This window comes from Trachurus japonicus, chromosome 20 (genome assembly GCF_045865225.1).
Source record: "Trachurus japonicus isolate A0001 chromosome 20, Traja_1.0".
NCBI classification, from domain to species: domain Eukaryota; kingdom Metazoa; phylum Chordata; class Actinopteri; order Carangiformes; family Carangidae; genus Trachurus; species Trachurus japonicus.
In genome coordinates this window covers 23078961-23104939 of record NC_140926.1, presented here as the reverse complement: position 1 = coordinate 23104939, position 25979 = coordinate 23078961, and the positions used below count along the sequence as shown (strand labels likewise).

Genomic DNA, 25979 nt, shown 5'->3' with positions numbered 1-25979 from the left:
CTCTGTCAGTGACACATGAGCAGACATCACAGGCTGCTCAGGAAATGTTACTGTTCAAATAAAATATTTGTGATTTGGATTTTGTCTTGAGTGGTGTTGGTCTTTTAAAGGTGACCGGTTGGGGCAGACTGATCTGATCACTTACGGGAATATTTTACAACAAATGTTTAAAGGTTTTTTCACAGCAGAGGGTTTGACGTTGAAGGATCTCTGTGGCTTTTACTGGAAAAAAGCTGATCAAGATATTTAATTGCAGTTGTTTCACAGTTAAGAGTCACATTCACTATTCACTCCATTTACCACAACCAACCAATTGAATTTTTCTTATGCTGCGAAAACACTTTGAGCTCTTTTTGGTCACAGACTGAACTCACTTCCAATCATGACCCCGTCTTAAAATGTGAAGTTGTCACAAAACAAATTTGATCAAGCATGTTGTGAAATCAATATTTATTTCAAACATTGGATGGAAATTCATCATAAAAAAACAACAGTTTTGTGTGTCAACATTGACATATGTATCTTGTATTGGCTGCTCAGTTATTTCTTACACAAGTGTTGCTGGTGTCAGTCCTCTGGTGAACAGCCTTGTTTTCACTTTGTACAACAACACACACAATACACAGCTACTGCAGCCAAACGGCGCATGTGTTCATATATTAATGTGGACAAACGTCATGGCAGCATCAGTGATACAGCAGCAGCTCTCAGCCTGGAGGTTGCACCCCCCCCCCAACAGGGTAGATTAATGTTGTAGCATGAAACACCTGCAGAGGGTCGCAAAGCAAAAAGCTTGAGAACAGCTTGGTATAAGGCACAGAGAGGATGTGTGATGAATCCAATCAGTTAAGATTTCTGTGTCAGGTTATACATTAAAGGGATAGTTCAACATTTTTGGCAAATTCGCCCACTGCCATAATCCCTGTACGGATCTCAAAACAACATGCACCGACAATTAAAGGTAATGAACCAACTCCAATGGGCAAATTTGCCAAAATGTTGAACTATCCCTTTAAGAAAAAGTACAACAATAAAAATAAGCTTATCATTTTCACATTGAGTAATTATTATAAAGACCCAACAGTCACTGCATACAGTAATGTACAGGAGCCAGTGTTTCCTATGGGCTGACTATTTATTTACCTCGTTATTATACATTTTGATATAATCTATTTTTTTATGCTTTCTGTTTTTGTATTCAGGAATTAGAAAAATTAGGTGGTAAGATAAATAGTTCTGTTTTTAACTTCTGACATTTCTGTCAAACATTTATTCTGTCATATAACGTTCTGTTCTTCATTCATTTATTTAACTTAATTTTTTTGATTTATTTATTTTTATAAAGTGACTTTGGGTTTTTGAAAGGTGCTGTATAAATTGAAGTTATTATATAAAGGGACCAGCCAAATGTATTCTATGTTCAGATTACAGGGTACGATATGATGTATGATATGTTTCATGTCTCTAATTTTACTACGTACGTGTTAGTATTTAACCCTGAGTCATACTTTAACAGGATTAGAAAGCTGTGACGTAATCTGACTTAACTACATTTTGTGTGTTCCAGTCTGAATGTGTGAGGTGTGCAGCAGCACTGTGTGTCTGTCTACAGTTACAGGTTTGTGGAGATCCATCAGCAGGACTGATCTCACCGTGATGTAAGTCTCCTGCAGCAGCTCTCTCCTTTATCTCACAACAAACCTTGGTGCTGCGTTTCCTGACCTCACAGCTCGTCATCAGTCACTCTTTATTAACTTTGCAAAATTCCCGTCAGCACTAGCAGAGATGTGGCTTCAATCATACGTAAGAATATCCTGACTTTCCAGTAAGCAGCAGTTATCCACAGCTTGTTTGCCAGTGAGGAGGCTGCAGCTCGTCCTGTGGGGCCCCCGGGGGTCCACCTGCAGCCGGGACACCCCTGTAGCATCCAGAGGGCGTCTGGGTCTGCTTCAGCAGGGCTGGGGGTGAGTTCAGATGTGTTTCCACAGAAAAAGGAGTCTGTCTGTGCAGAGGGTCAGAGGTGGGAGTCGCAGGGCAAAGGACGAAACGCCACCTCCATGTTCTCCTCCACGATGATGTCGAAGCGGCACATCACAGGCCTGAAGGAGAAGAGAAGTACATCAATGCCATATAGAGCTGCTCACATTTACCAGTCAGCTGACCAGAAATTAATCCCTGACTTTTTTTTAAACATCATTTGAGCTTTGAGCTTCTCCTTTCAACTGAGTTGTTTTTTTTGTTTTTTTTCCAATTACCTGATAATCTAACCAATACCTTGCTCTATATACACACATAGGCTGGAGTTCTCATAGCATATATGGAAAAATAATCTTGTTGAGATTCATCTTTACATCATTTGGTCAAACATTTAAAAAACTTCAAAACTAGTCAAAAATAACCCAATTCTGCCAACAAATAACTTTTTGAAAAATATATTTTCAAAAAATGCTAATGAAATTTAATTGGGGATTCATTCAAAAATGTTTTTTAATGAAACAAAAACCTGAAAGATTAAGAGGAGCAGAAGGATGGTAGGTTGGTTTGAGGGTCAGCTGCCTTGTGTCACTATGGTGACTGTACATCCCAGTTCTTGTAGTTACAAAATCTTTGATTGTTTCCAAAAAAGGCACACAAAAAAGTGATTATGTGGTGGATTTCTCAGTGACACAAATGAAACAGTAAAGTTTAAGTTTAGATGCACCTGGTTGTAAAACATTAGAGAAATTATCAGTGTTATTTCCTGTTACTATGAGATGGGAATGTGTTAACTAAAGCAGTGAGATGATACAGAACCAGTAATCTATAATATGACAGTATAAACCCAGTGCAGCAGTGAACAGCAGCCTGGGGTGAGGAGTGAGGACTGACCTCTCAGGCTGGCCCAGAGGCGTGAGGCGTATCCGCAGCAGTCTGATTTTGTAGCGAGGGCCGATCACGTTGCCGGTGTTGATGCGCAGGGAGATCTTCTGGATGGGCTGCAGGTCGTCGTCGAACTGGGCCAGCAGGCGGGTGGAGGTGTACTGCTCCATCCGGAAGCGCTTACTGCCAGGGAAGAGGAGGAGAGTTGAGGAAATAGGAGAGGTAATGCTTTGACCTTTGGTAAACGAGGCCTGAGGATGAGAGCCAAGGTCTAGGTGTGGACCACTAGAGGGTGATGTTTGGAAGCTCACAGCTGCTGTAGTTGTAGTTATCTCCATTTCATCCTATTATCTTGAAACAACTAGTTCATTATCTCCTCATCAATGGATGGATTAAATTTTTCTCACAATAACAGATGATCTGATTTCATCAGAAGACAAGTAGGTTATAATTTGCCATCTCCATGTAAAATTTATATGTTTTGGCTTTTAATTCCATAATCAGAATTGCAGCTGTGACAGAGTAAATATGAAGAACAAAGATCAACGGTTGGTAAAACAATGTGGGATTAGATCAACACTATCTCATTGTCCATTATGTCATTTCTTTTGCAGCTTTTTGTTTTATCCAGGTGTGTGTGATTCTGTGAGTGTGATGTCTCATTCTGACAGGTGATGTGAGGCATTTGAGTGACGGACTCACTGGTCTATTCGAGCCTCCGTGAAGCTTCTGCCGCTGTGCAGCCGGATGTAGAAGACCCCCCAGCGGAGGTACTGGTTCCAGGTCACCATGTCCACTCTGTAGCTCAGCTCTGCCACACACAGGACACACAACATTACTCTTATTTTCCAATTGAAAACTGTTCTACAAACTAACTAAACACCTGAGGGACTGAGTCATTCTGACTGAACTGAAGCTGATGGAAGCTGGAAGAGACTGAAATAACTGAAAGTTCTTCATCAATTTAATTTACATAATCAGGACTGGGAGCTAGTCTCATTCACTATTTATTCAAGGTTTATATTAAAGGGTTCTCTAATTTTACTACTAATGAGTAATTTCTAAATATAATTCTGAAGATGATTAGGCTACATGTTTGTATGCAAAAATCATTCATCTTTAAATGAATGTATCAGCAAAAATCGCAAAAAATATAAATCTAATTAGACTTTAACTTTATATGGAGCAGAAGACAACTGCTGTCACTGGATCTAAATGTTTGATCATGTTACACTTTGACATGTGTGTGCTGGACTCACTCCTGTAGGGCAGCACAGCCGTGGTGCTGAAGAAGACTTTGGTCTGTCCCAGTCTCAGCAGAGTGTCTTTCCATTGGCTGAGATCATAACCTGCAGGTGAGATCACACAGGTGATCAGACATCAGTCGTCGTGGCAATAGCGCAGTCTCAGTGTGTGTTTTATTTATTTGGACCTTTTCGGTTGTAAACTAGATAAAATATAAGTTTCCATTCTAAGGATCCAAGGTTGTGACTGATCAAAATGTCTGAAGAACAGTAACCTGTTGATTTTTGGCTTGTGGATAATAATGGTGTCAGGCTCTACATCTGCACCAGCTGTAGGTCTGACTGTTTGTTTATTAAAGGGCAAATTGGTCCATTGCCATAATCCTTATAGTCTTAGGAGTAGGTTTGTTACCTTTAATTTGTTGGTGCAAGCTATTTTTAGAACGCCGTGAGCTGCTCAGAGCTACGCTACAGAGGCTAATGGGATTTCTTGGTTTTCCTCATCAAATACACATTCTAACTGTTGCTGTGGCTGTGGCTCAGGAGGTAGAGCGGGTCGTCCACTAACCGGAAGGTCGGTGGTTCGATTCCAGGCTCCTCCAGTCAACATGTCGAAGTGTCCTTGGGCAAGACACTGAACCCCCACTTGTCCATCGTATGAATGTGTGTGAATGCTTAGTTTCCTGCACTATGCCCAGTGCTGTATGAATGTGTGTGAAAGGGTGAATGTGACCATTACATTGTGAAGCGCTTTGATTTGTCCAAGAGACTAGAAAAGCGCTATATAAGTGCAAGTCCATTTACCATTTACCACACTATGAGATGATAACAGAACGTTTATAGAGGTAAATTCATGCAAAACCGCTGATGCACGTTGCCATCGGGGGCAGTTTTTCCACAAGCAGTCTCTGTATTTGCCTCGAAAACAACTCTGTCTTGTAACGTTCCGTTATTATCTCATAGCGTGGTGAATGTGCAGGTCACAACTTGTCCACCAGAGCGTTTTGGAGTTGTTGGATTGTGTATTCGATGAGTTTGATGAGGGAAACCAAGAAATTCCATTAGCCTCCGTAGCGTAGCTCTGAGCAGCTCGTGGCTCTGCTCCACCGTTCTAAAAATAGCTTGCACCGACAATTAAAGGTAAAGAACCTACTTCTACGACTATAGGGATTATGGCAATGGGCCAATTTGCCAAAATGTTGAACTATCCCTTTAATCTGTGTAGTTGACAGTGATGCTACATGTGTTGAGGATGTGTTCGGATGCAGCCGCCTACCGAGCACAGGGCAGGAGGCAGGTTTGAAGGCCTCACAGTGCAGACACCTCCCATCGATGAAGTCGCTGTAGGAGGAGCAGGGGTACCCGGTGAGGCTGCAGGTTCTGTTCAGAGCACACAGGTACAGAAACACCGAGCGCTGGTGGTCGCACACAAAGTAAGATTTACCTGAGGGAGAGAAGCATGATGCTGTAATTGAGTGTGTCTGGGTGTCGATGTGTTTTCTCTCTCTGCATGCATTCGTATGTGTGTGTTCACCTGCAAAGATGGTTTTCGGGCACCCTGGTTGGTCAGCTCCACCGTTGGCGTAGAAGTCGATATGACCGTGAGCTCCTATTAGTCCAAAAGCTGCACGCAGAAAAACACAGAACACACAGATTTAGATCTGAGAATGAAGCTGGCCACAGTCACCTTGAAGTTGAAGGTTGATTTAGATTTTTGTCGATCTGCGGTCAGTGAGGTTGAGTTTCAGATGCTCACAGTTCATGTCGGTGTGCAGTACGTCCACAAACATGGCGTCTGAGGGGTCCAGCCTCTCCTCTGGTCCGGCACTGGTGAACATGGGCCCTGCTGGGTCCAGACCTGTGGAGAGGGAGGGACAGAGAGTCTGATGAAGCATTTATAAAACTTTGAAATAGACACTAACCTCATGTTTGATGTCAATTAATAACAGTGTTCGTTTGGTTTAATTACACCTTAGCTGTGAGTAGCTCTAAAATTTACACTAAAGCCATTCGCACAAATGTCTATGTAGGTGTTTTATGAATGAATGAATGAATGAATGAATGAATGAATGAATGAATATTTTATTTTCGTGTCATGCCACCGCTGTGGCCCATCCCATATGGGATTACAAGACACATTAACAAATACAAAAAAAAACAAAAACTAGACAGTCCTTCCTGTTGGTGTTACCTGCCACACGGGTGTGACATAAATAAACAGTTTCAGATCACTTTCAATACTCAACAATATATCGCTCTTCGTCTCATTGTTTTATTTAGATTTATGAACAATAATAATTATAAAACACAAAGATTCTTCAAAAAGTTGAAGAAAACATTAAAGGCAGATGCAAGAAATAGAAAAATTAAAAGATAAAAAACATTGTAGAGAGGGTTTCAAAAAGAAAAAGAGGAAACTACAAAATCTCTCAAGTGTTTTCACATAAATCTCTCAACTTCCTTTGTTTGCTTCACTGGTAAATTCCTCCTGTTTCTTCTCACCTGTGATTCGTCCGATCTTCCCCTTCAGGTTTGCACCGACAAATCCAGCCAGGTGAGCTCCCAGACTGACGCCGATGAGGTGAACTGAACTGAGAGCAGCTCCTTCCTCCTGCAGACGCACAACATTCAAAACTCTACGTCACACTCCAGGTACTCTACTCACACATTTCAAGGTGTCCATATTTAATTGCTATCATACTCTTGGTTATAATTCATAACTTCAAGCAAAAATAAGGAAGAGAATAAAATAAATAAAATAAAACTCCCTGGCTTGTGGACATGAGAAAACCACTCCCTGCATATTTTCACATCAAAGAGCAACACCTTTCTGCTCTGCTTTTGGTCTCAACCAACTCCCTGTGAAAACATCTGTCTCTGTAGCTGCCAGATGCTTCACTGTCTTAGGTAAATGTGCTGCAACATGAAAACCGAGGCGTAAAGAGTCTGTAAAGCTCTGAGTCTCACCTCCATGGTCATGATGAAGCCGGTCAGGTTGTGAGCTGCCTCCCTGGTGTAGGTGACGGCGGTGAAGTAGTTGAGGTTGGCCGCGCCCTTGTTCCAGTCCACCACGATGACGTTCATGTCCTCCTGCTCGGCCAGCAGGTGGACTATGTGGTCGATCCAGATGGGCGGGGCCCCGGTGGGCCGGTAGCCGTGGATGACGAAGGCGGTGGGGCGCGACAGGTTGAAGAGGGGCTGCGAGGAGAGGTGGTGGTGGTTGATCTCGCGGCCGCAGTCCAGGTTGGTGCGCGTGTAGAGCAGCAGCCGCACATACAGGCTGGTTCCGATGAAGCAGTGGGACAGGTTGAGGTCGGTGAAGTTGTCGCAGTACTCGCCCTCCCCGCTCACCTCCTCCTGGCCTGGAGGCACAAAACAGGCCACAGCTGAGGCTCATGGGAAAGGAATGATTTGGAACTATAATAGGTCAAAAACCAAAATGTTGGACACAATTGTATTTTGAGCTCATAGTGGTGCGAGAGGAGGTGTCAGGACATGATTTGAGTCTCTGAGGAATCATAAAAATCTGCTCAGACTTTCACTTAAACATGTTGAGAGGATGAAACTTCCAGATTTACTTAGTGAAAGTTGAGTGAACTTTGACCCCTTATATACATGTCCTATAGTTTATCTTTTCTCATCTATGTCTCTTGAATACCTTTCTATTTCCCACTTCACTCAAACAAAATAGAATTAAACAATACAGCTGGGCACAAATTTCAAATTTAAAAACCACAAACAAGTCAGATAGGATGAGGTCAAAGGTCACTGAAGCATTAGCAGGATGAGGAGTTTAATTATCAAAGACAGATTGAAATTCAGAGACTGCTGAGAATGAATTGTTGGAAGATTACAGGTTCATTATTTCATAATCAAGTTTCTTGGTTTCATGAGAAAATCTGTGTATTTGTTCTGTTAAGATAACAAAGTTTCGACTATTTAGGCAATTTAAAGCAGAAGTAAGTGGTCCGGTCGTTTTCGCTAATGCTGCGTTCCAGGCAGGCTTTTGAAATCGTAAATTACAGCTTCAAGTCACAACTTACGACTTTGTAGCGTTCCAGGCAACCCACTCGTGTTTTTCCGACCTGTTTTACCGGTGAAAGTCACTATAACGGCCACTCGTAACTTCCGATCGGTGAACTCGTACCAGATCGAACTGGTACGACTTCACGGTCGGAAAAATACAAGTTTCCTTGAACGCACCATAACAGTCCTCGTCCCTACGTCGCCACATTCACGGCGTCCCTTGGCTGCACACACAGCCCTGCATGCCGTTCTCTCTCCTCATTGGATAAAAACTGTAGGATACGATAAATGTTTTCTCCTCGGCTCAGAGCAGAGGGACTGACAGACCCGTGTTTCAGACCAAACACTCTATGTAAGTGATTGCTGTCGGAAGATATAACTATTTAAGACTTATATTAACACAAATATATCACTTACTTCTGCTTTAATCTGAAAAAAGGTGTCATGTTACTCTGAAAAGGCCAACACAACTCCTGACAGACGAACTGCATTTTTCTTTCTTAAAGGGATAGTTCAACATTTTGGCAAATTCCTGTATTGCCATAATCCCTATAGTTATAGCAGCGGGTTGATTATCTTTCATTATTTGTGCATGTTGTTTTGAGATCCACGGTGCAGAGACGTGAGCTGCTCAGCGACACAATGTAGGTGAATGATACATGTCTCCTGTCTCTCATCAAACTCATCAAATACACAATCCAACAACTCTAAAACGCTCTTGTGGACAAGTTGTGACCTGCACATTCACCACGCTCTGAGATAATCAAGTATAATTATGTAACATTACGACACAAATACTCAAATGTAGTTCCGGCTGCATTTGCCTCTAAAACAACTCTGTCTGGTAACGTTGTGTTATTATCTCATAGCGTGGTGAATGTGCAGGTCACAACTTGTCCATGAGAGTGTTTTGGAGTTGTTGGATTGTGTATTTGATGAGTTTGATGAGGGACAGGGGACCTGTACCGTTCACTTCCATTGTGTTCACTGAGCGGCTTGCGTCTCTGCCCCGCAGATCTCAAAACAACATGCACCGATAATTAAAGGTAAAGAACCTGCTGCTATAACTATAGGGATTATGGCAATACAGGAATTTGCCAAAATGTTGAACTATCCCTTTAAATTCAGACAATCATATCATAAGACTGGATTCAATTTTAGGTCTAATTTGAACTTTACCATTAAACAGAATCTTATCAGCCAAGGGACATTACACAACCTCCACCAACAAGTCCAGAATCATGAGACCAGGCCACGTTTCTCCTTTCTCTTCAGCTGTTCTCCTCTGACCTCTGATCAGCGAGGTGCTTCAGTCTGCAGAACTTCTGCTCACTACATGTCTTTTGGTTTTAGAGTAAAACCTACTGGGACTGTTATGTTTAAATCCAGGAGATCAGCACATTCAGAAATACTCAGATCAGCTCATCTAAAAACAGTCAAAGCCTCTGATCATATTTTTACCACAGTCACATGTCGGAAGTGAACGTTACCTGACCTGGATCTGCAGGATTTTATGCACTGCTGCCACACGATTGGCTCATTAGATAACTGCATGAATGAGCTGGTGCACAGGTGTGAGGTGGTAATTAAGTTGAATGTATGTAAATCTTTTTCTGCAAAATTCTCAAAAATGTAAATTATTAAGAGAAGTTCCCTGATTCTAACAAAAGCAACCAGAGTTTTGACCAAAATCAATATTTTAAAAACACCTTTGTCATGGTCTGAAATGTTTGCTCTTTGTGCAGTCTGACCTCTGCACAGAGGTCAAAGGTTACTCCGTCTGATGGTAAATGCTGGGATCAATTCTTTGTCTGGTTTCCCGCTCTCAGAGTTGGTTTTACTTTGACCTCTTTAGCTGTGAAGTGAGGATTAAGCAGGTATCCAGGATAACTGAGAGTCTCCTAGCCTATTTAAAGTGTCCTCACCCTGCACGCTCCGCTGTCCCATTCAGATGGTATTATCACCAGCCTGATATGGACACTAATGGTTCTGTTTGGAGGCCAGATTCTCATCTGAGTTCAGCTCTTTGGACTCTACTGTCAGTCTGGTACAGCTGTGTCTGGAATAGTATTTCTGAACTGACTTATGAGATGATTTGAGAACTTTTACAAGGCTGGAGATATTAAAGTGTCAGGTAAAAATAGACTGAAAGGGAAAAGCTTTGTGCAGAGATACTGGTTGTATAAGACTCCTGGACATACTTTATATAGAGCCAACGAGGAAAGGAGAAGGAGAGTTGAGGATTATTCAGAATCTGAACCGTCGACACACCAACTAATGTCACACAGTCTCTGTAAGGCCTGTTCAGACACACTTCAACATCTACTCCTTCTGTAGAACAGCAGCGTCTGTTCTCCACTTCCATCCACTACATCGCAGAGTTTCAAGCTCTGTGACTGGATGGTTCTTGCCTCATTCTTTGCTGTTGACGTTTTAAAGTTGCACTTTGTTCTTCATTCTTAAAGTCCCCCTAAAGAGGCATTTTATTTTTTTTTTAAATGCTCAGCTATGACTATTTTTTGATTAAAATTGTTTTCCCACAAAAAAGTTGTTAAAAAAAATTCTCAAAGAGGCTAAAAACACGTCTACTATTTCTCCCTCATTGAAAAATCCAGATTATATGAATATTCATGAGTATGCAAATGCGTCGTGAAAGTAATGGCAAACGAACACTGCATATCTCCATAATTAGGCAGGTTTCCAGGATGCCAAGTAGCCTACTCATTTTAATGTAACGATTGCCGATGAGAACTGGTGTCAAAAAGGAAAAAAGAAAAAAAAATCGATCACGGACTTCATGATCGATTACCATGGCAACGAACGAAGCTTCGAAGCTTAGATTTTTTGGTGTCAGCCCTACACATCATCCACTGATACTGTTGTTGAACATCTAGCTGTATAAGTAGATGTGAAGTGTCACATCACAGTGAACAACAAATGAGATGCAAAAAAAAATCAACGGGATTGGTTGCTAGGGATTCTGGCGTATTAAACCTGACTGAGTGCTGAAAAACTGAATCCAACTTTTTCACACTCTGGCTTTCAAACTGCATTTTCAAATCTAAAATGCTCAGTTGTGGCTGCATTAGCGACTTCGCTGTTGAAATGTCTTGGGGATCATCCCTATTTTCCCCGGGTCCTATGTTCCCCACTTTGTATGTTCCCCACTTTTCCCCAAAAGGGTCCTATGTTCCCCGCTGTGTCCGGACCGGGGAACATAGGACCCTTTTTTAGAAAAAGGGTCCTATGTTCCCTGCTTTTCCCCACAAGGACCCGGGGAACATGCAATTTTTGTGTTGAAGTGGAGTTGTGAATGACTTGGCATATTTTTGCCTATTTTTGAGTGAGAAGTTGAGTTGAGACTTTGAGTGAGAAGTGGAATTGTCCCATTGGTTGGGTTTAGGCAATGAAGAAAGGAGTTTAGTAAAAGACCAGGTAGAGGTTAGACAGGCCAGATAGATAGAGAGAGTCCAGATAAGTAGAGAGAGCCCATCGACCAGCAACAGAGGGGGACATAGGACCCTTTTTTTGAAAAAAGGGACATAGGACCCTTTTTTTGAAAAAAGGTCCTATGTTCCCCAGTATTGCGACCGGGGAACATAGGACCAGGGGAACCCCGATCCCCGATCGGGGAACATAGGACCAGGGGAACATAGGTACGCTTCCAATGTCTTGTAGCAGAACCCAAACACTACATTGACATGTTAATCATTTTTAAAAGTCAATTTTTAGTTTAGGGGACTTTAACCTTTTGGACCGATGATGTAACATTCAAAATTCAATGCATCAAGTTTACCATCTCACCCAATTTTTGTTCATTTTATTCTGTCATTTCCACTGTCTTTTTAACGCACCACAGTAAATGTCCATAAAACCCTCCATGCTGTGTCTTAATGCTAAGCTAAGCTATGCTAAGCATCTCCTGGCTCTAGCTCAGTGCTTCACATCTCCTCATCTGACTCTTAGCAACAAAGCAAATGGTTAGCATTTAGCATCAGTGCTTGCTGGCTGCAGCCGGTAGCGATCCCCGCTCTGCAATTAGTACACACGGGTGCTACACTGCCCTCAATAGGATCAGACTGCTATAAAAAACACCTCATCCCGTCAACACCCGCCCAACCTCCAACACAAGAGGTGATTACAGCTGTCAGTCAAACAAGGAGGGCGGAGCTAAAGGGTGGAAATGGCCCCGATCCAGCCCCACATTAGTCAACCGTGAATTAAAAGATGACTGACCAACAGACTGTGTGTGGGTCTGACCATCTGTATATTTACTTTTACACGACCAGACAGAAACAGAAACAGGCTTTTCCATTTTTAACTTCATCCTGAGGCAGATGGGAGGTGACTTTATATAAGCTGTTCCTCCCTACACTTCACTAAGCTGTTGTCTGTCTGCAGCCACACACACAAATTGAAGTTTGTAGGTATTTAGAGTTTGACACAAGTTATTCTTATCTCATTTTCTGACCGGGTCGATCCCTCCTCAAAGATAAGTCTGGAACTCTATGCAGGTTTAAGGTTTCACATCCAAACTGTCCAGAAGATGGATTTCATGTGCTAAAGTTATAATCATTGGTGTTTTTCTTACCTTTGCAGAGCACGAGAAGTCCCAACAGCAGACCCAGCAGTCTGCAGGCCAGCATCCTTCCTCCAAGCACAGAGACAACGAGGAATGACAGAGGTAAAGAGGCAGACTGAGAGAAGGAGCTCTGACTGCAGACTGGAGGGGGTGACTGAAGGAGGGAGGATTGTTGTGAGGGAGAGAGGGAGGGAGGGAGGGAGGAGGAAGGAGGGGAGGTGTCATCACTATCAGTAAGGATCAGAAGGATGGAGAGGTGGAGACTGATAAAGAGAAAGAAAAGTAAACAAAAACAAGAAGCGGGAGGTAGAGACTAAAAATGAGGAAATCTGGATGAGTGCAGAAAAACCAAATGATGTCACTTTCTGTCTAATATTCAACATTTAAAAAGTAAAGAACAATAATTAAATGTTACCCAAACTAATATAACTAACACGTTTCAAGTTTGTTAAATTACCTACAAAGTTAATGAAAGTCTCTTTGTGTAGAAGTAAATTGATGTCATATTTGTGAGGCCACAATGTGAATTTTTTAACCTTTAAACAATTAAACAAAACCTCAAAGTGAAAACAATATGTACATACAAGCAACATGCAAAAGGTTATTTAAAACTCAAGACATAAAAGATACAAAAAGGTCAAATACAATTAAAAACCAAAGAGAAGAAATGGGTTTTAAGTTGCTTCTTCTGGCAGACTATTACAGGACAAAGTTCTGAGATATATGAAGAGACAAGACCGTGAAGAGATTTATAGACACTCAAAAGGATTTTGAAATGTATCTTAAAGTGAACAGGGAGCCAGTGTAGTGATGCAAGGACAGGGGTGAAGTGGTCTAGCTTCTTTGATTTTGTTAATAACTGGGCAGCAGCGTTTTGGACTAGTTGTAGACCTTATGGTAGCCTGAGAGATGCCTGAGTAGATGGGGTTTGATTCCTTTGAAATTTTTCTGAGCTGAAAGAAACTAGACCTGACATGTGAATTCACATGTCTGTTAAAACTTGTCAAATAAAACACCCAGGCTATTTGCATGTGGTCTGATGTAGGCGGAGATGTGACTGAGGTTCTGGGCAGTAGGAGCAGTACGATGTGGGAGGAGGCCAGTGAGTATGACGTCTTTTCTGTCCTCATGAAGGAAATTGTGAGCCGACCAGTCATTGATGTTTTGGGAACAAGGGGGGAGGTAGACCTGCGTGTCATCAGCGTAACAGTGGACGACGATTTTGTGAGTTTGGATCATTTTCCCAACGGAAGCATACATAGTGAAATGAAGTGGACCTAGAACTGAACCTTGTTTGCAAGTGTGGATTAGGAGCTACCTACGGGTACAATGAACTGTCTATTTGAGATGTCTGAACAGAGCCAATCAATGTTAGAACTGGAAATGCAGACCCAGTGTGACAGACGATCAAGGAGAACTGTGTGGTCGTAAAAACCGCAGCACAGAGGAGGTCGTCAGTCACGCCTAATGTCACAATGTCCCATTTGAATAACCTTATATGCAAAGAGTAATTCATTTTCAGGAAACAAGAATAGCTCCTCAGTAAAAACTATTTGTACGTGCTTAAAATGTAAAATGTTTTGTAGCGTGTCATGAACTGATTGATCCTCTGACCGGTTTATTAATCAGTGAGAGCTTCTGGGATGTTGGACTCTTCCGTCAGCCCCTGAACACATTGTGCATCATTAGCACACTGTTATCTAATACAAGAGGTGGTGTCTGAGGGAGTGCGTGGCTCGGGTTTGAATCCAACTCGCTGTCCTTTGCTGCAAGTCGTCCCCCTCTCCTCTGATTTCCTGTCAATTTCCTGCCCTAACCCCAATAGTTCATGTACTGCATCTTAAGTCTCTGCTGAAGGGCCCTTACAATAATGTACAAAACAGAGTGCAGTGGAAAACTACAAGACAAGGATGAAAATCTAAAACCTGGTAGGTGGCCATCAACCCAGCTGCTCCTCATCACTGCTTAGTGAGGTTAAAGCTTGATTGTGGGTAATCTGTGCCATCAAAAGTTGAAGCCGTACCAGCGACAGATATTAATAGCTCCACAGTCTCTGACCACAGTGCACCCAGCCCATCCTACCCTGTACTCACTGGATTCAACAAGAACACATGTAATTTAACTTCTCCTGGGAGCTCTGAATCTGAAAACACTTCAAAAGTAGTGAAACAGAGCAGACATGTAATGTAAGAGCGCACCATGAAAGCGTACAGTCAAAGGCAGAACAGAGGCCCAGTCTGACTTCACTGACCAGGACGTGACTGTGATGTTGAGACTACACACTTTACTCTGCAAGATCACATCTGTACTGCTCCTCCATGCAGCTGACACAGTGTGAGGGCGGGACTCACTTAGATTCACCTGTCAACCTGACAACCATACAAACTCATCCAGAATCATTCATTTCGTTTTTAATTTTCATTTATTTCCTATTGACCCCTTCCTGGGGTATAAAGGACAAGGTGACACTTTATAATAAGTACAGTACACACTATTAAAGGTGTACAGAAAAGAAAAATGAATTTGATTCCACTATCATAAAATTAGTGTAATAACTCATCTATCAGACGATGTAGCCCAAACTTTGTGCAAAATTCTATTTTCGAGTAAATCCGAGATGAAAGTGGGGTAGTTTTTTTCCGCATTGGATAATGCAGGCACATTATTATGCCTATTATGAATTATGCGTCACGTTGCTCACGATTCATCAGCCACTGATATTGGATCTGTTATCCGTCAATCAAATGGTCTCGCCCCAAACATTGAATATCCCGCCCGCTCAATAACGACCAATCAAATTAGTTTTCCTTACTCGGGTAAACTCGTGCGGCAACTCGTGAAAACTCGTAGGAGGCGCGACAAACAGGACAAACTGCCATTTCTGAACACCTTTAAGCATTAGCTAAGCGTTAATAAATAGTGAATTCTTCATTTATAACACATGAATACTCATTACTATATAGTTTATAAATACAGTTAGTGCTTATCAATGATGAGTAAAACATTTTTAACTGTGTTTATAAACTACATACTAATGAGTATCCATGTGTTATAAGTGATGAATTCAGTATTTAATGCTTAATAGTGTGTATTTATTATAAAGTGTTACCAAGGACAAAAGAAAACCCCAGAACCTTCAGATCCAGTGCTAACCACCTCACCACTGTCCCGCCCCACAGGTTCCTAATGTTGCTCTTTTGCTGAAAACCGTACACCTGCTGCTCCGCGTTGTCCAGCTCCTCTGTGTCACCTCAACATCTGGATGAAAACGTAGCTCTAGGAGCAGCATGATGTGGTCCTAGGGAGCATCCTCTTGTGGGCAGGTGCTGTAATTCCCACTTATGATAGAGTTGCCTCTGGTAGGAAACACATTGAGAATGAAGATCAAACTGCACTGGACCTGAAACACGTGAAACTGAGACCCAAACCTCTGTCTCTCAAGGCCTGACCCACATCTTTATCAGCAGAGGCTTTGTTAGGACCTGATGGGTTCAGGATCAGTACAGACCTGGTCCTACAGCACCTACACTGTGTGGTCGAGTCTCTCAGCACTTGTCACACAGAATGAGAGATTAAACCTTCAACTGTCCGTCACGTCTCAAAGGAATGACAAAGTTGCTCTGAATGCAGTAATAAGAATTTCTTTAGCAGCAGAGTTGACAGCTTGATGGCTGTGATATGAGAGTTTGTGTTGCAACGAATGGAATCTGATTGGATAGTGGGAGAAAATGTACATTAAAATTTCCTGATGTCTTTAATCTGAGTATTTGACCTAACTGACCTGTCATGAAGCTTTTAGGTTCTCGGTCTGTGTCTGCAGGTTGTGACTGACCAGGTGAAAGATCACTGGAGGGTCACGATGTTCTGTGGCTAGTTACAGTAAAGAGCTTATCTTTGGAGACCACACCCTCTCATCAGTCACCTGACTTGGCAAATAATAGAGGCTGGTGTGGACTGAGCTGAAGACAGTATAAAACCAGTAATGTGGTCATTATGAAAGTGCAGCCGGTGCAGTTTCAGCTTCGGCCTGAAAACAGAGCAGTAAAGCCAGCTGGATGTGCAGCCTGTCCACTTCAGGGAAATTCAACAGTCAGTCATCACAAAGTTATTTTTTTATTCTGGCATAATCTGCTGGTGCTGTTTCTCCAGATGAACAGTTATCCCTGCAGGCGTTCTCTTCTTCACCCATGTCCACCTGGGGGTCAGTCAGAGATCCTCTTTTTGAATTCTGCCTCCAAAATGGCAAGAATATTGTAGGTCCTGGTGCCACACTGTTAAAACTTTAAATACAAGACTGTGTCAAACACATGAAAACGTGGCCAAAACAAATCTCCATGTGCAGTAAAAACATACACATCAGTGGACACTTTAAAGAACAACCTAGTGTGCCAGTCTTTGGACTGTGGGAGGAAGCTGAAGAAAACCCACAGAGACACATAAAGGCCCCGGTCCCAGAGATCAAACCTGCTGTGAGGTAATGGTGTTAACCACTGTGCCACCATGCCACCCCTCCCTCCAAAAACATCTCTATGTTTGTCATTGCATGTCCTGCTTTTTAATGTCTGTCACTGTTTGTGCTAATGTCATAGCTCTATGTATCTACTATTTTTCCCTTGTCTGCATGCCAGTGTTGCTATGTGTCACCTGCCTTCATGAGCTCTTATGTACATGTCTTATTTGTTATAATGAGCTCTACTAGGTGAATTGATATGTAAGTTCAGCTGTATTTTAATGCATTGCTTAATTGTTACCCGTTTTTGGTTCTTAGGTTGCCTGTAACATCTGGCCTGGGACAACGGATAAAAATGAGCCTTACTGGCTAACTCTGGCTCACTCGCAGTTTCTTTTAAATTCAGTTGATCAGTGTTGCACTGTCCCTGTCAAATAAACCAATACATTAAAATTAAATTAAAATGCAGACAGGCCAATAAACCCTCCTGGGCCATCAGCCCCTGAATCCAAATCCACCAATACATTGATTTGTCTCCTTATTGACAGTACAGTAGTGTAGATTAGCACATTGACACAATTTAGTCCAGTCAGTTTTGAAGATTTGGTCCAATCAACCATTTAAACTGAGAGGAAACTGCATCTGCATCATTAGAAATCCCTTTAGACACCTTTATTGACTTACACAATAATATATTGTTCATACCATGACAGCACCTGGGCCCCATTCACCACATTAAAGCTGAGAGATGCAGTAATAAGCTTATAAGTGGACATTTGATCTGAAATCATCTTATTACATACTGTCTCGGCATACATGTCTCAAAGGTCAAAGGTGACATCTATAAAACACAGGGAAAATAACAATGACAATCATCTGAACGTCAGAATACAGTTCACATATGAGAAGAAAAGTCGAGTGAGTGTGTTATCAACAGCAGCAAACTGAAATGTAAGTATAATCAATGGCCTCGATGGTGACCGGCTACAACAGAAGCTCACCTTCCAGTTTAGTCTCCAAAATATTTCTATTGTATGTGGTTGTCATAGAGATGGTGACATTTTAGTGTTTGGTGTAACGCAGGTTAAGGCACTGAAGGGAGGAACAGATAGAGAAAATGAACATCTTGTTGCACTAAAGAGCAGTAGTGTCATCAGTCAGGGCCTCAGATAGACAATAACGGTATAATAACCAGTTTGAGTCTGGGGGTCAGGAAGGGCTGGATGTTCTATTATAAGAGGCTTCAGCTAAAGCTGCTGAGATAATCACAGCTAAACCGTCGAACCTGAACATATTCATGTGTGAAGCATTAGGCTGTGATAATAGGATCCAACATGTATCCGCTCTCTGACACTATGAGCTGTAGGTTCAGCTCTGAGACCTGTGAGAAGAAGACTTATATCTTATGTCAAAAACGCACACATTAACAAATAATAACAGAGCCATAAAGAACACAAACACTGTAAACCTCCTATAAAAGATGCGTTGAACGAACTAATGAACCGTTTGCATCAACAGGTTTGTTTCCGCTGAGTCAGCATTTTTTTTCAAAAATTACTTTTTCACAGAGATCTTCAGGTTGTGCAGCCTGTGGGAGAGCGAGGGCCGAAGGGAGATGATCTTGTCCAGGAGCTCTGCGGGGAAGCAGCCGACCACGATGGGCGCTTTGCTGGAGACGGTGGACATGGACTGAAGGAATCTGAGTTGTATAGCCACAGGGGACATTCCTGAAGCTGCCTCCCGTAAAGTAAGAGACGCCAACACCTCCCCCTCAGCTCTGATCATCTGCAACAGAGACCAGGACAGTCTGAAAAACTTAGACTGCAGGAGAATGAAAATGACATTTAGAAACAATCATGTAAATAAATAACTTTAAAAAAAAACACTTTTTGTCAGACATTCAAGCTCTGGCAATACATACGTACATCTATAGTGTACAGGTGCATCTCAATAAATTAGAATATCATGGAAAAGACAAATACCCCCAACCAAGTATTGAGTGCATTTAGATGGACATACTGTTCAGAAGGACAACACTTCCATAATAAAAATCCTTTTTTAATTGGTATTTTGTAATATTCAATTTGTTTACAGTAAGACACTGAGTTTTAGGTCTTCATTAAATGTAAGCCATAATTAATATAAAATAAATTAAATAAATAAAGACATGTGTAACATCATGTATTAGTTTCACTTTTTCAATTGAATTACTGACATCAATAAACTTTTCCATGATATTCTAATTTATTGAGATGCATCTGTGTATATACAGAGGTCTGCTCATAGTCTCAACATGATATAGGTGATTTGTAAAGGATAATGTAGAGTGAGCAGGTTGTTATAAGAGAAACAAAAAACCCAGACAGGATGGATATAACCCTGAGGTGAAGCTCACTAGTGTAAAACATAGTTTGAGATAAAATGTAGGTTACAATGTGATCTTATTGATCTGTAAATTGCCTCTGAAAAATAACAAGAGCTGATCAGCGGCGAGTCGATGAAAACTTTTATTTATTAAAGCAGAAGTAAGTGATATATTTGTGTTAATATAAGTCTTAAATAGTTATATCTTCCGACAGCAATCACTTACATAGAGTGTTTGGACCGAAACACGGGTCTCTCAGTCCCTCTGCTCTGAGCTGAAGAGAAAACATTTATCGTATCCTACAGTTTTTATCCAATGAGGAGAGAGAACGGCATGCAGGGCTGTGTGTGCAGCCAAGGAACGCCGTGAATGTGGCGACGTAGGGACGAGGACTGTTATGGTGCGTTCAAGGAAACTCGTATTTTTCCGACCGTGAAGTGGTACCAGTTCGATCTGGTACGAGTTCACCGGTCGGAAGTTACGAGTGGCCGTTATAGTGACTTTCACCGGTAAAACAGGTCGGAAAAACACGAGTGGGTTGCCTGAAACGCTACAAAGTCGTAAGTTGTGACTTGAAGCTGTAATTTACGATTTCAAAAGCCTGCCTGGAACGCAGCATTAGCCAAAACGACCGGACCACTTACTTCTGCTTTAATCACATTAAACTGGACGTTGCCATTGATAGTGAAAGGAGACGGGGGTGGGACTTCTTCAGTGTTGTTAAAAGTAATGTCTGTGTTTTTCTGGTGCTGTGGGACGAAACTGAACAAAATGTTTATGATCAGAAGTGGTCGTAGTTATCATACACCGCTTTACGAGAGCGATCTGCTACTGTTGCCTGAAAATCGAGGACAGGAAATTCTCTAGAGAATTTTCAACCATTAGTCATGAATGAAGGGTTTCAATCGCTCCTCTCTTTTTTTATTGTTCTGAAGCAGTAGCCCAATGGAAAGGAAAAAACTGTCAGTGCCAATCGGAGCGGCGCCCCCTAGCAAAGGTTGTTATACACAGCAAGTGATTGACCAATCACAGTAGAGCATCTGAACTGACAGTTCACTGTTGTGACAGTTCATGTAGAGAACATGGAAAACTCCTGAGCCTGCAGACAGTGTGTTCCTGTCAGCCGTCCAGCTGCTGGACTCAAACCCTTCGCTGACGTCCACAGATGATATGTCTAATGTCTTTATGTCACTGGGGCATCCTGCTCTGATTAAATCAAACAGATGGCAGGAGCTCAGACACACTCCTGTGTTTTGTAACTCTTCTGTTCAAGTGAAACTGACAGGGAGCTCCTGACAGGCAGATTGTCTGTGTCTGTGTGTGTGTGTGTGTGTGTGTGTGTGTGTGTGTACCTTAGCTTTGGCCTCCCTCGCAGCTTCAGCCTCTAAAGCCATGCAGCGCTGCAGGTTGACAGGCAGTGTTAGGTCCTTGAGCTCCACCCGCTCCACCTGAACACCCCATAGTCTGGATGTAGCACACAGCACCTCCTGCAGGACAAACACACATAGGACAAGGTCCACTTCTTAGATTCACTACTTACTGTATGTTTTGTCAATGAGACTTTTTTTTTTTTATCTCTTATGACAAAGAACATGTGTCATTTATGGTTAACGGCTTTTTTTCAGTTAAAGATGAAGTCTCATTTATTTGTTGTAGTATTTCTTGTAAAAAAAAAAATGTACTTGAATAAGTCATATCATCTTATTTCATGTGTATTATGTAAGGTATGTTTTAAGAAACTGCACCCTATAAAACTAATCTTTCTCGCCTCTTATGTTTATTAATCAACAATCTCGATAAAAATATTAAAACAGAAAAGAAATAAAAGCTGCACCTGGGAAACAGGCAAAAGAATGTATTCTTATTTTGTGCACTCGATGGACAGATATTGGTCCATATTAAACTTTTATTAGTGAAAATTTCACATTAAACAAAACTTTGAATATAAAGTCATGTTTAAAAAGAGCAAGTATTGATAATGAAGAGTTAAAAATGACTGTAAGTCTTGACCTTTTTGGTGTAGTGTCCATGATCATTTCACTCACTTCCATTCTCTCTGCGACGCTTCTCCTCTTTGTCAGGACGTCTTCCAGTGTGTGTGCTCCCAGCGCGCCCCTCAGTGTGGTCCGGGCCAGCGTGTGTGTGGCCTTGTGGCCGTGTTTAACACACAATACCCAGAGACACGGGTCCACCACCCGGTAGAACACCACAGCGTTCAACCTCAGCGGGACGGCGTCTGCAGTCAGGACCTGAGGAGAGCAGACAGAGGTGAGGTGAGGTGAGGTGAAACTGCTGCCTGGAATGTTCATTTTATTCATTATGAAACAAGTGGAAGAAAATGTGAATATAAATAATTGAAGTCCATAATGTCTGATCACAAGTAGGGATGTCACGATTACTTGTTTTCACAATTAATCGCGGTATTAAACGCCACAATTATTTAATCGTAAAGGTTCCTAAATACCGGCACTTTCCAAAAAAGATTATGTCGGAACCATATCGGCAGATCAGCGCAACATTATGAACCATATGAATCATCACCTGCGAGATAACCACCTTGCTTTGTACCCCACAGTAACTGGGTTAAATTATGTTAATGCCAATTTACCTAACGTAACACTGAACTAGTAGGAATTTAAATGTTAGTGCCTCATTTGCAATAAAAAAAACAGATGAAAAAATTGGTCCTATATTAATAGATCATTTAAATAATTTGTTTATATAATTGGTAATGCAATTATATTTTGACTATTTGATTTTACACATTCATAGTGTTGTTAATCGTAATCATCGTGATAACTGTGATTATTTCTCTGACAATAATCATACCAAGAAAATCTGTAATCGTGACATCTCTAATCACAAGCATGTAAAAAAAAAAAAGACATAGTATTTCATTCCAACAGAAACAAAAGCAACATAGATCATATCCATCTTAATATTAATGGCTAAAACATCCAGAGAATAAATTCAAATAAGTAAATATCTTGGTACTGTATCCACATGAATTCATTAATTCTAAGTATCACATCGATGTAAAAAATTAAATATAAATATACGGGTTTATTCTTCAAATTAAGACATTATCTTCCACTTTCTGCTCTCCTTACTCTATATAGATTGAACCACAAATCTACAGCTACTTTAATATAGTGTAACACTTTCCCAATCTCATCTAACTACACTGCAGTCTTTACAGCTTTACGCTAGTGAGCTCATCCCAATCTCCCACATGCAACACCAGGAAAAAAAAAATTTTGGTGAAAAAGTGTAACTTAAATGTAACAGCCTGAGTGGTGTTTGCAAGGGTCTACAGATTTGGAACGGGCTAGATGGGTTCATTGAATTCTCACCAAAAAAAAAATTACTCCCATGACACATTGACACCTCTTATGTGTAATTTAATCTCTGTCTGAATCATGTAGTTCTGGCAAGTGATGCTGTCTGAGTATGTGTGTGTGTGTAGGCGTGCCTATGTGGGTCTATGTGTGTGTGAAGTATGTAGAATATGGTGTGTGTGAGGATGTTTCCTGTTGCTTGGGTTCCCTATCAACAAGCATTTTCTTGGTTTTTGAGGTTAACTTTCATGCACATCTGCTTGTTAACTGTATTATTTGTGTATCATATTTTTCTTAGTATGTGAATAAAATCTGAATCTGAACTAAAACTGTGGTGGTTAGTTTCCACAACACACTCAGACATGTTCTGCTCATGCCTGTGTTTGATTGTTTAAGCTGGACATGAATGAAGCTCAGGATCAAATTACTTCAGCTCCAAGTCTAAAAACTGTCAACTGTCTTAGTCCTGTCGACTGATTCTTTGGTTGGGTATTACATTATACATTTGATGATATCAGAGTTTATTCTATTCAGGGAAAGATCTTACTGTAGTGTTTTTGTTTTTTGTGAAAAAACTAAAATCAACATTTTCACACATTTCAGACACCTTACATTGGTGGATATAACTGAAGACATCATTGCTACTGTTATTGGTTTGAGTTCCCTGCTGTCGTGTTATCTAGAGTAGTGGTTCCCAAACTTTTTTATATCAAGGACCCCTAAATTGACACAAATCCAGACCTTCATTGGACAAAATTTGGAAGCAAACACACAAATATTTGTTCTGAGACTGAAGATGAAGAACGTTACTTTTTTTAGTCAATGTATGTTCCAATTAGGGCCAATGGCATGACTTTTTGGAAATATTGTAGAGAAAAAAGTAAAAAAACTTGACCCCCTTGAACCCTCTCAAGGACCCCTGGGGGTCCCCGGACCCCACTTTGAGAACCTCTGATCTAGAGAGTAATAGCAGCAGTGAAGGAAGGACGTCTTGCCATTTGATAATGACAAAACTAGTCAACAGTCTGATGCTAAGGTGGAAAACCAGTATCAGTACACCCTGAGGAAGACCTGTGTGAGGTCGAAACGTCGGTCCTTTTTTAATAAATTATATATATTTTTTCTACATCAAGGCTATGAGTTGAGCGACTGCTTTTTTCTACCTTCAAGGTGGAAAACCAAATCATGTATATTCTCATATTTCTATATTCCATGTGTTGAGTGTTGCAGCTCATCTGCCTCCAGGCCCTGCTCACTGTATGTTCAGAGAGACAGATTCATTCATGACAGAGCTGCTGCTGACCTCTTGTGACTGGATGTTAAAGGACACAGTCCGCAGGTCCACTTTCCGAATGACGTCCAGCCAGGGGATGAACCAGAGGAGACCTGCAGAGACACAGTCAGGTGACAGGAGCCGTGGCACTGGTCATTTATTAATCAAACAAAGTGCATTTAATAGTTAATCACCACATGTATGTGCAACGTTTCAGTCATTACTGGTCATTTACTAAACACCGTGGCCCTCAGAGTGGGACACACACTAGGAGAAAGAGAAGAACAGGCCCTGACAGTTCTGGTGATGTGGAATAATACCTAGAGGAAACACTTACCTGGTCCTTTAGCTCGTCCTCCGATGACCCGGCCCAGTCTGAAGACCACAGCTCTCTCATACTCCTTCACAACCTGCAAGACAAACACCACAAACACAAAGAGCCACCATGGAGCCATCTTTACAAAAGGTGAAATACACACAGTCACTCACTCAGCACATTGCAGCTTTTTTATTTCTTTTTCCATTTACACTCTGTATCTTAACACTGCAACGATAAAACACGTTTCACCTTTTACAGTGTTTATTATCTCTCATTCATGTGTAATTATGCATTATTGACCTGTTTTAAATCTAAATTAACTTGTTTACTTTTTGTTTTCTAGATTGAGGTAAAAAAATACTAAAGTGGATCTGATTTTTTTCTCTCTTTGCATTATAAAGTTTATACACTCGTGGAGTAACGTTACATGCTCTTAGCTACTTTCTTCCATTGCTGCTCAGTGTGTGGTGTGTTTAAATGTCAGGTCACCTTGGCACACATCCACACCGTGAGTGGGAAGGTGAAGAGGATGAAGGTGGCGGACAGCAGCGTCAGCACCGCCGCGATAACCTCCATCATACGGCCGCTGCTCGTCTCTCCGCCTGCAGCCGAGGTGGAACAAACAGTGAAGCCTGAGCTGGTCGGAGGTCAGTGAGACAGGGGGAGGAGAGAGACCTCCACTCACCTCGGTGTTTGTGTGAAAGGTCCAGCTCGTCCCCGCACACGGGTCCGACCCTGTTGCTGCCGGGCATGGCCGCGCTCCCCGCCGCCGTGTGGCCTGACTCAGTCGGTGTGGGAGAGAGCATAGAGGGATAGGGGGCGAGAGTAACGGCTGCGTGTTGTTTCCAAACAGTGAGTGACACAGAAGTGTTGGTTTTTTGCCCGTTCATCCCGCCCTGTTACGTCACGTTGCCCCGCAACATGAACCACCACGGTGAGCGGCCGTAGACCGGAGATACAAAACAAAACACAAAGACCAGACTGGACTATCACTCAGATATTGTCTTACTGTGATACCAAACGTCCAATGTTAACCCCACAGGCAGCAGCCAGGGGCGTTTCTAGACAACCTGGACGACCCGGGCAGGGCCAGACCAGGGCCAGGCAAGACTCACCTTGGAGGTGGAAGAGGACCAGGGAGTCCTCATCACAAACTGACATTATGACAAACTGATGTATGTTCTGACAAAAGTCACGCAAGTCTTGAAGATGTTCCTGTATTGCTGTACATTTAAACAACATTTGCAGTGTTTTAAAGTTTTTAAAATAGATTTTTTAAAATCAAATATCAGAATCAGAATCAGATTTATTTGCCAAGTACGTAGCCTACATAGACTGTAAAGGTAGCCTACAGACATACAAGGAATTTGACTCTGGTTTATGTGCTCACTTGTACACACATAATAAAGACAGCAACAAGAACTGGGCAATGACATAATACAACAGAGAACACACAATACAAGTACAAACATAGATAAGTAAAGTGGCAGGTGGATTAGGTGGTCAGTCGGTAGGGGAGACCG

The 25979-nt window shown here is 41.7% G+C and overlaps 2 protein-coding genes across 2 annotated transcripts; both read right to left on the bottom strand.

The window, feature by feature from the left end:
• Positions 1-1459: 1459 nt before the first annotated feature.
• On the bottom strand, positions 1460-12790 carry lipib (lipase, member Ib). Its single transcript, XM_085763501.1, has 10 exons — positions 12721-12790; positions 7071-7465; positions 6606-6714; positions 5860-5961; positions 5638-5727; positions 5380-5547; positions 4119-4208; positions 3562-3670; positions 2869-3042; positions 1460-2099 (listed from the first exon to the last, which is right to left on the bottom strand). The coding sequence occupies exons 1-10, from the start codon at positions 12773-12775 to the stop codon at positions 2015-2017; spliced, it is 1377 nt and encodes a 458-aa protein (XP_085619627.1). The 5' UTR covers positions 12776-12790; the 3' UTR covers positions 1460-2014.
• A 5126-nt stretch (positions 12791-17916) lies between these two features.
• Positions 17917-25225, bottom strand: LOC146966924 (stomatin). Its single transcript, XM_085762774.1, has 7 exons — positions 25142-25225; positions 24946-25058; positions 24475-24547; positions 24168-24250; positions 21572-21775; positions 20879-21013; positions 17917-18946 (listed from the first exon to the last, which is right to left on the bottom strand). Exons 1-7 carry the CDS (start codon positions 25206-25208, stop codon positions 18716-18718), a joined length of 906 nt encoding a protein of 301 aa, XP_085618900.1. The 5' UTR covers positions 25209-25225; the 3' UTR covers positions 17917-18715.
• Positions 25226-25979: the final 754 nt, after the last annotated feature.

Coding starts and splice junctions, on each gene's coding strand:
- lipib (XM_085763501.1), bottom strand. CDS start 12,775: ATGCTGGCCTGCAGACTGCTGGGTCTGCTGTTGGGACTTCTCGTGCTC. Junction 7,466..12,720: donor ACTTCTCGTGCTCTGCAAAG/GTAAGAAAAACA, acceptor TTGTGCCTCCAG/GCCAGGAGGAGGTGAGCGGG. Junction 6,715..7,070: donor GCTTCATCATGACCATGGAG/GTGAGACTCAGA, acceptor GTGCGTCTGCAG/GAGGAAGGAGCTGCTCTCAG.
- LOC146966924 (XM_085762774.1), bottom strand. CDS start 25,208: ATGCCCGGCAGCAACAGGGTCGGACCCGTGTGCGGGGACGAGCTGGAC. Junction 24,251..24,474: donor AGGACGAGCTAAAGGACCAG/GTAAGTGTTTCC, acceptor GTGTCTCTGCAG/GTCTCCTCTGGTTCATCCCC. Junction 18,947..20,878: donor CGAGGGAGGCCAAAGCTAAG/GTACACACACAC, acceptor TCTCTGTTGCAG/ATGATCAGAGCTGAGGGGGA.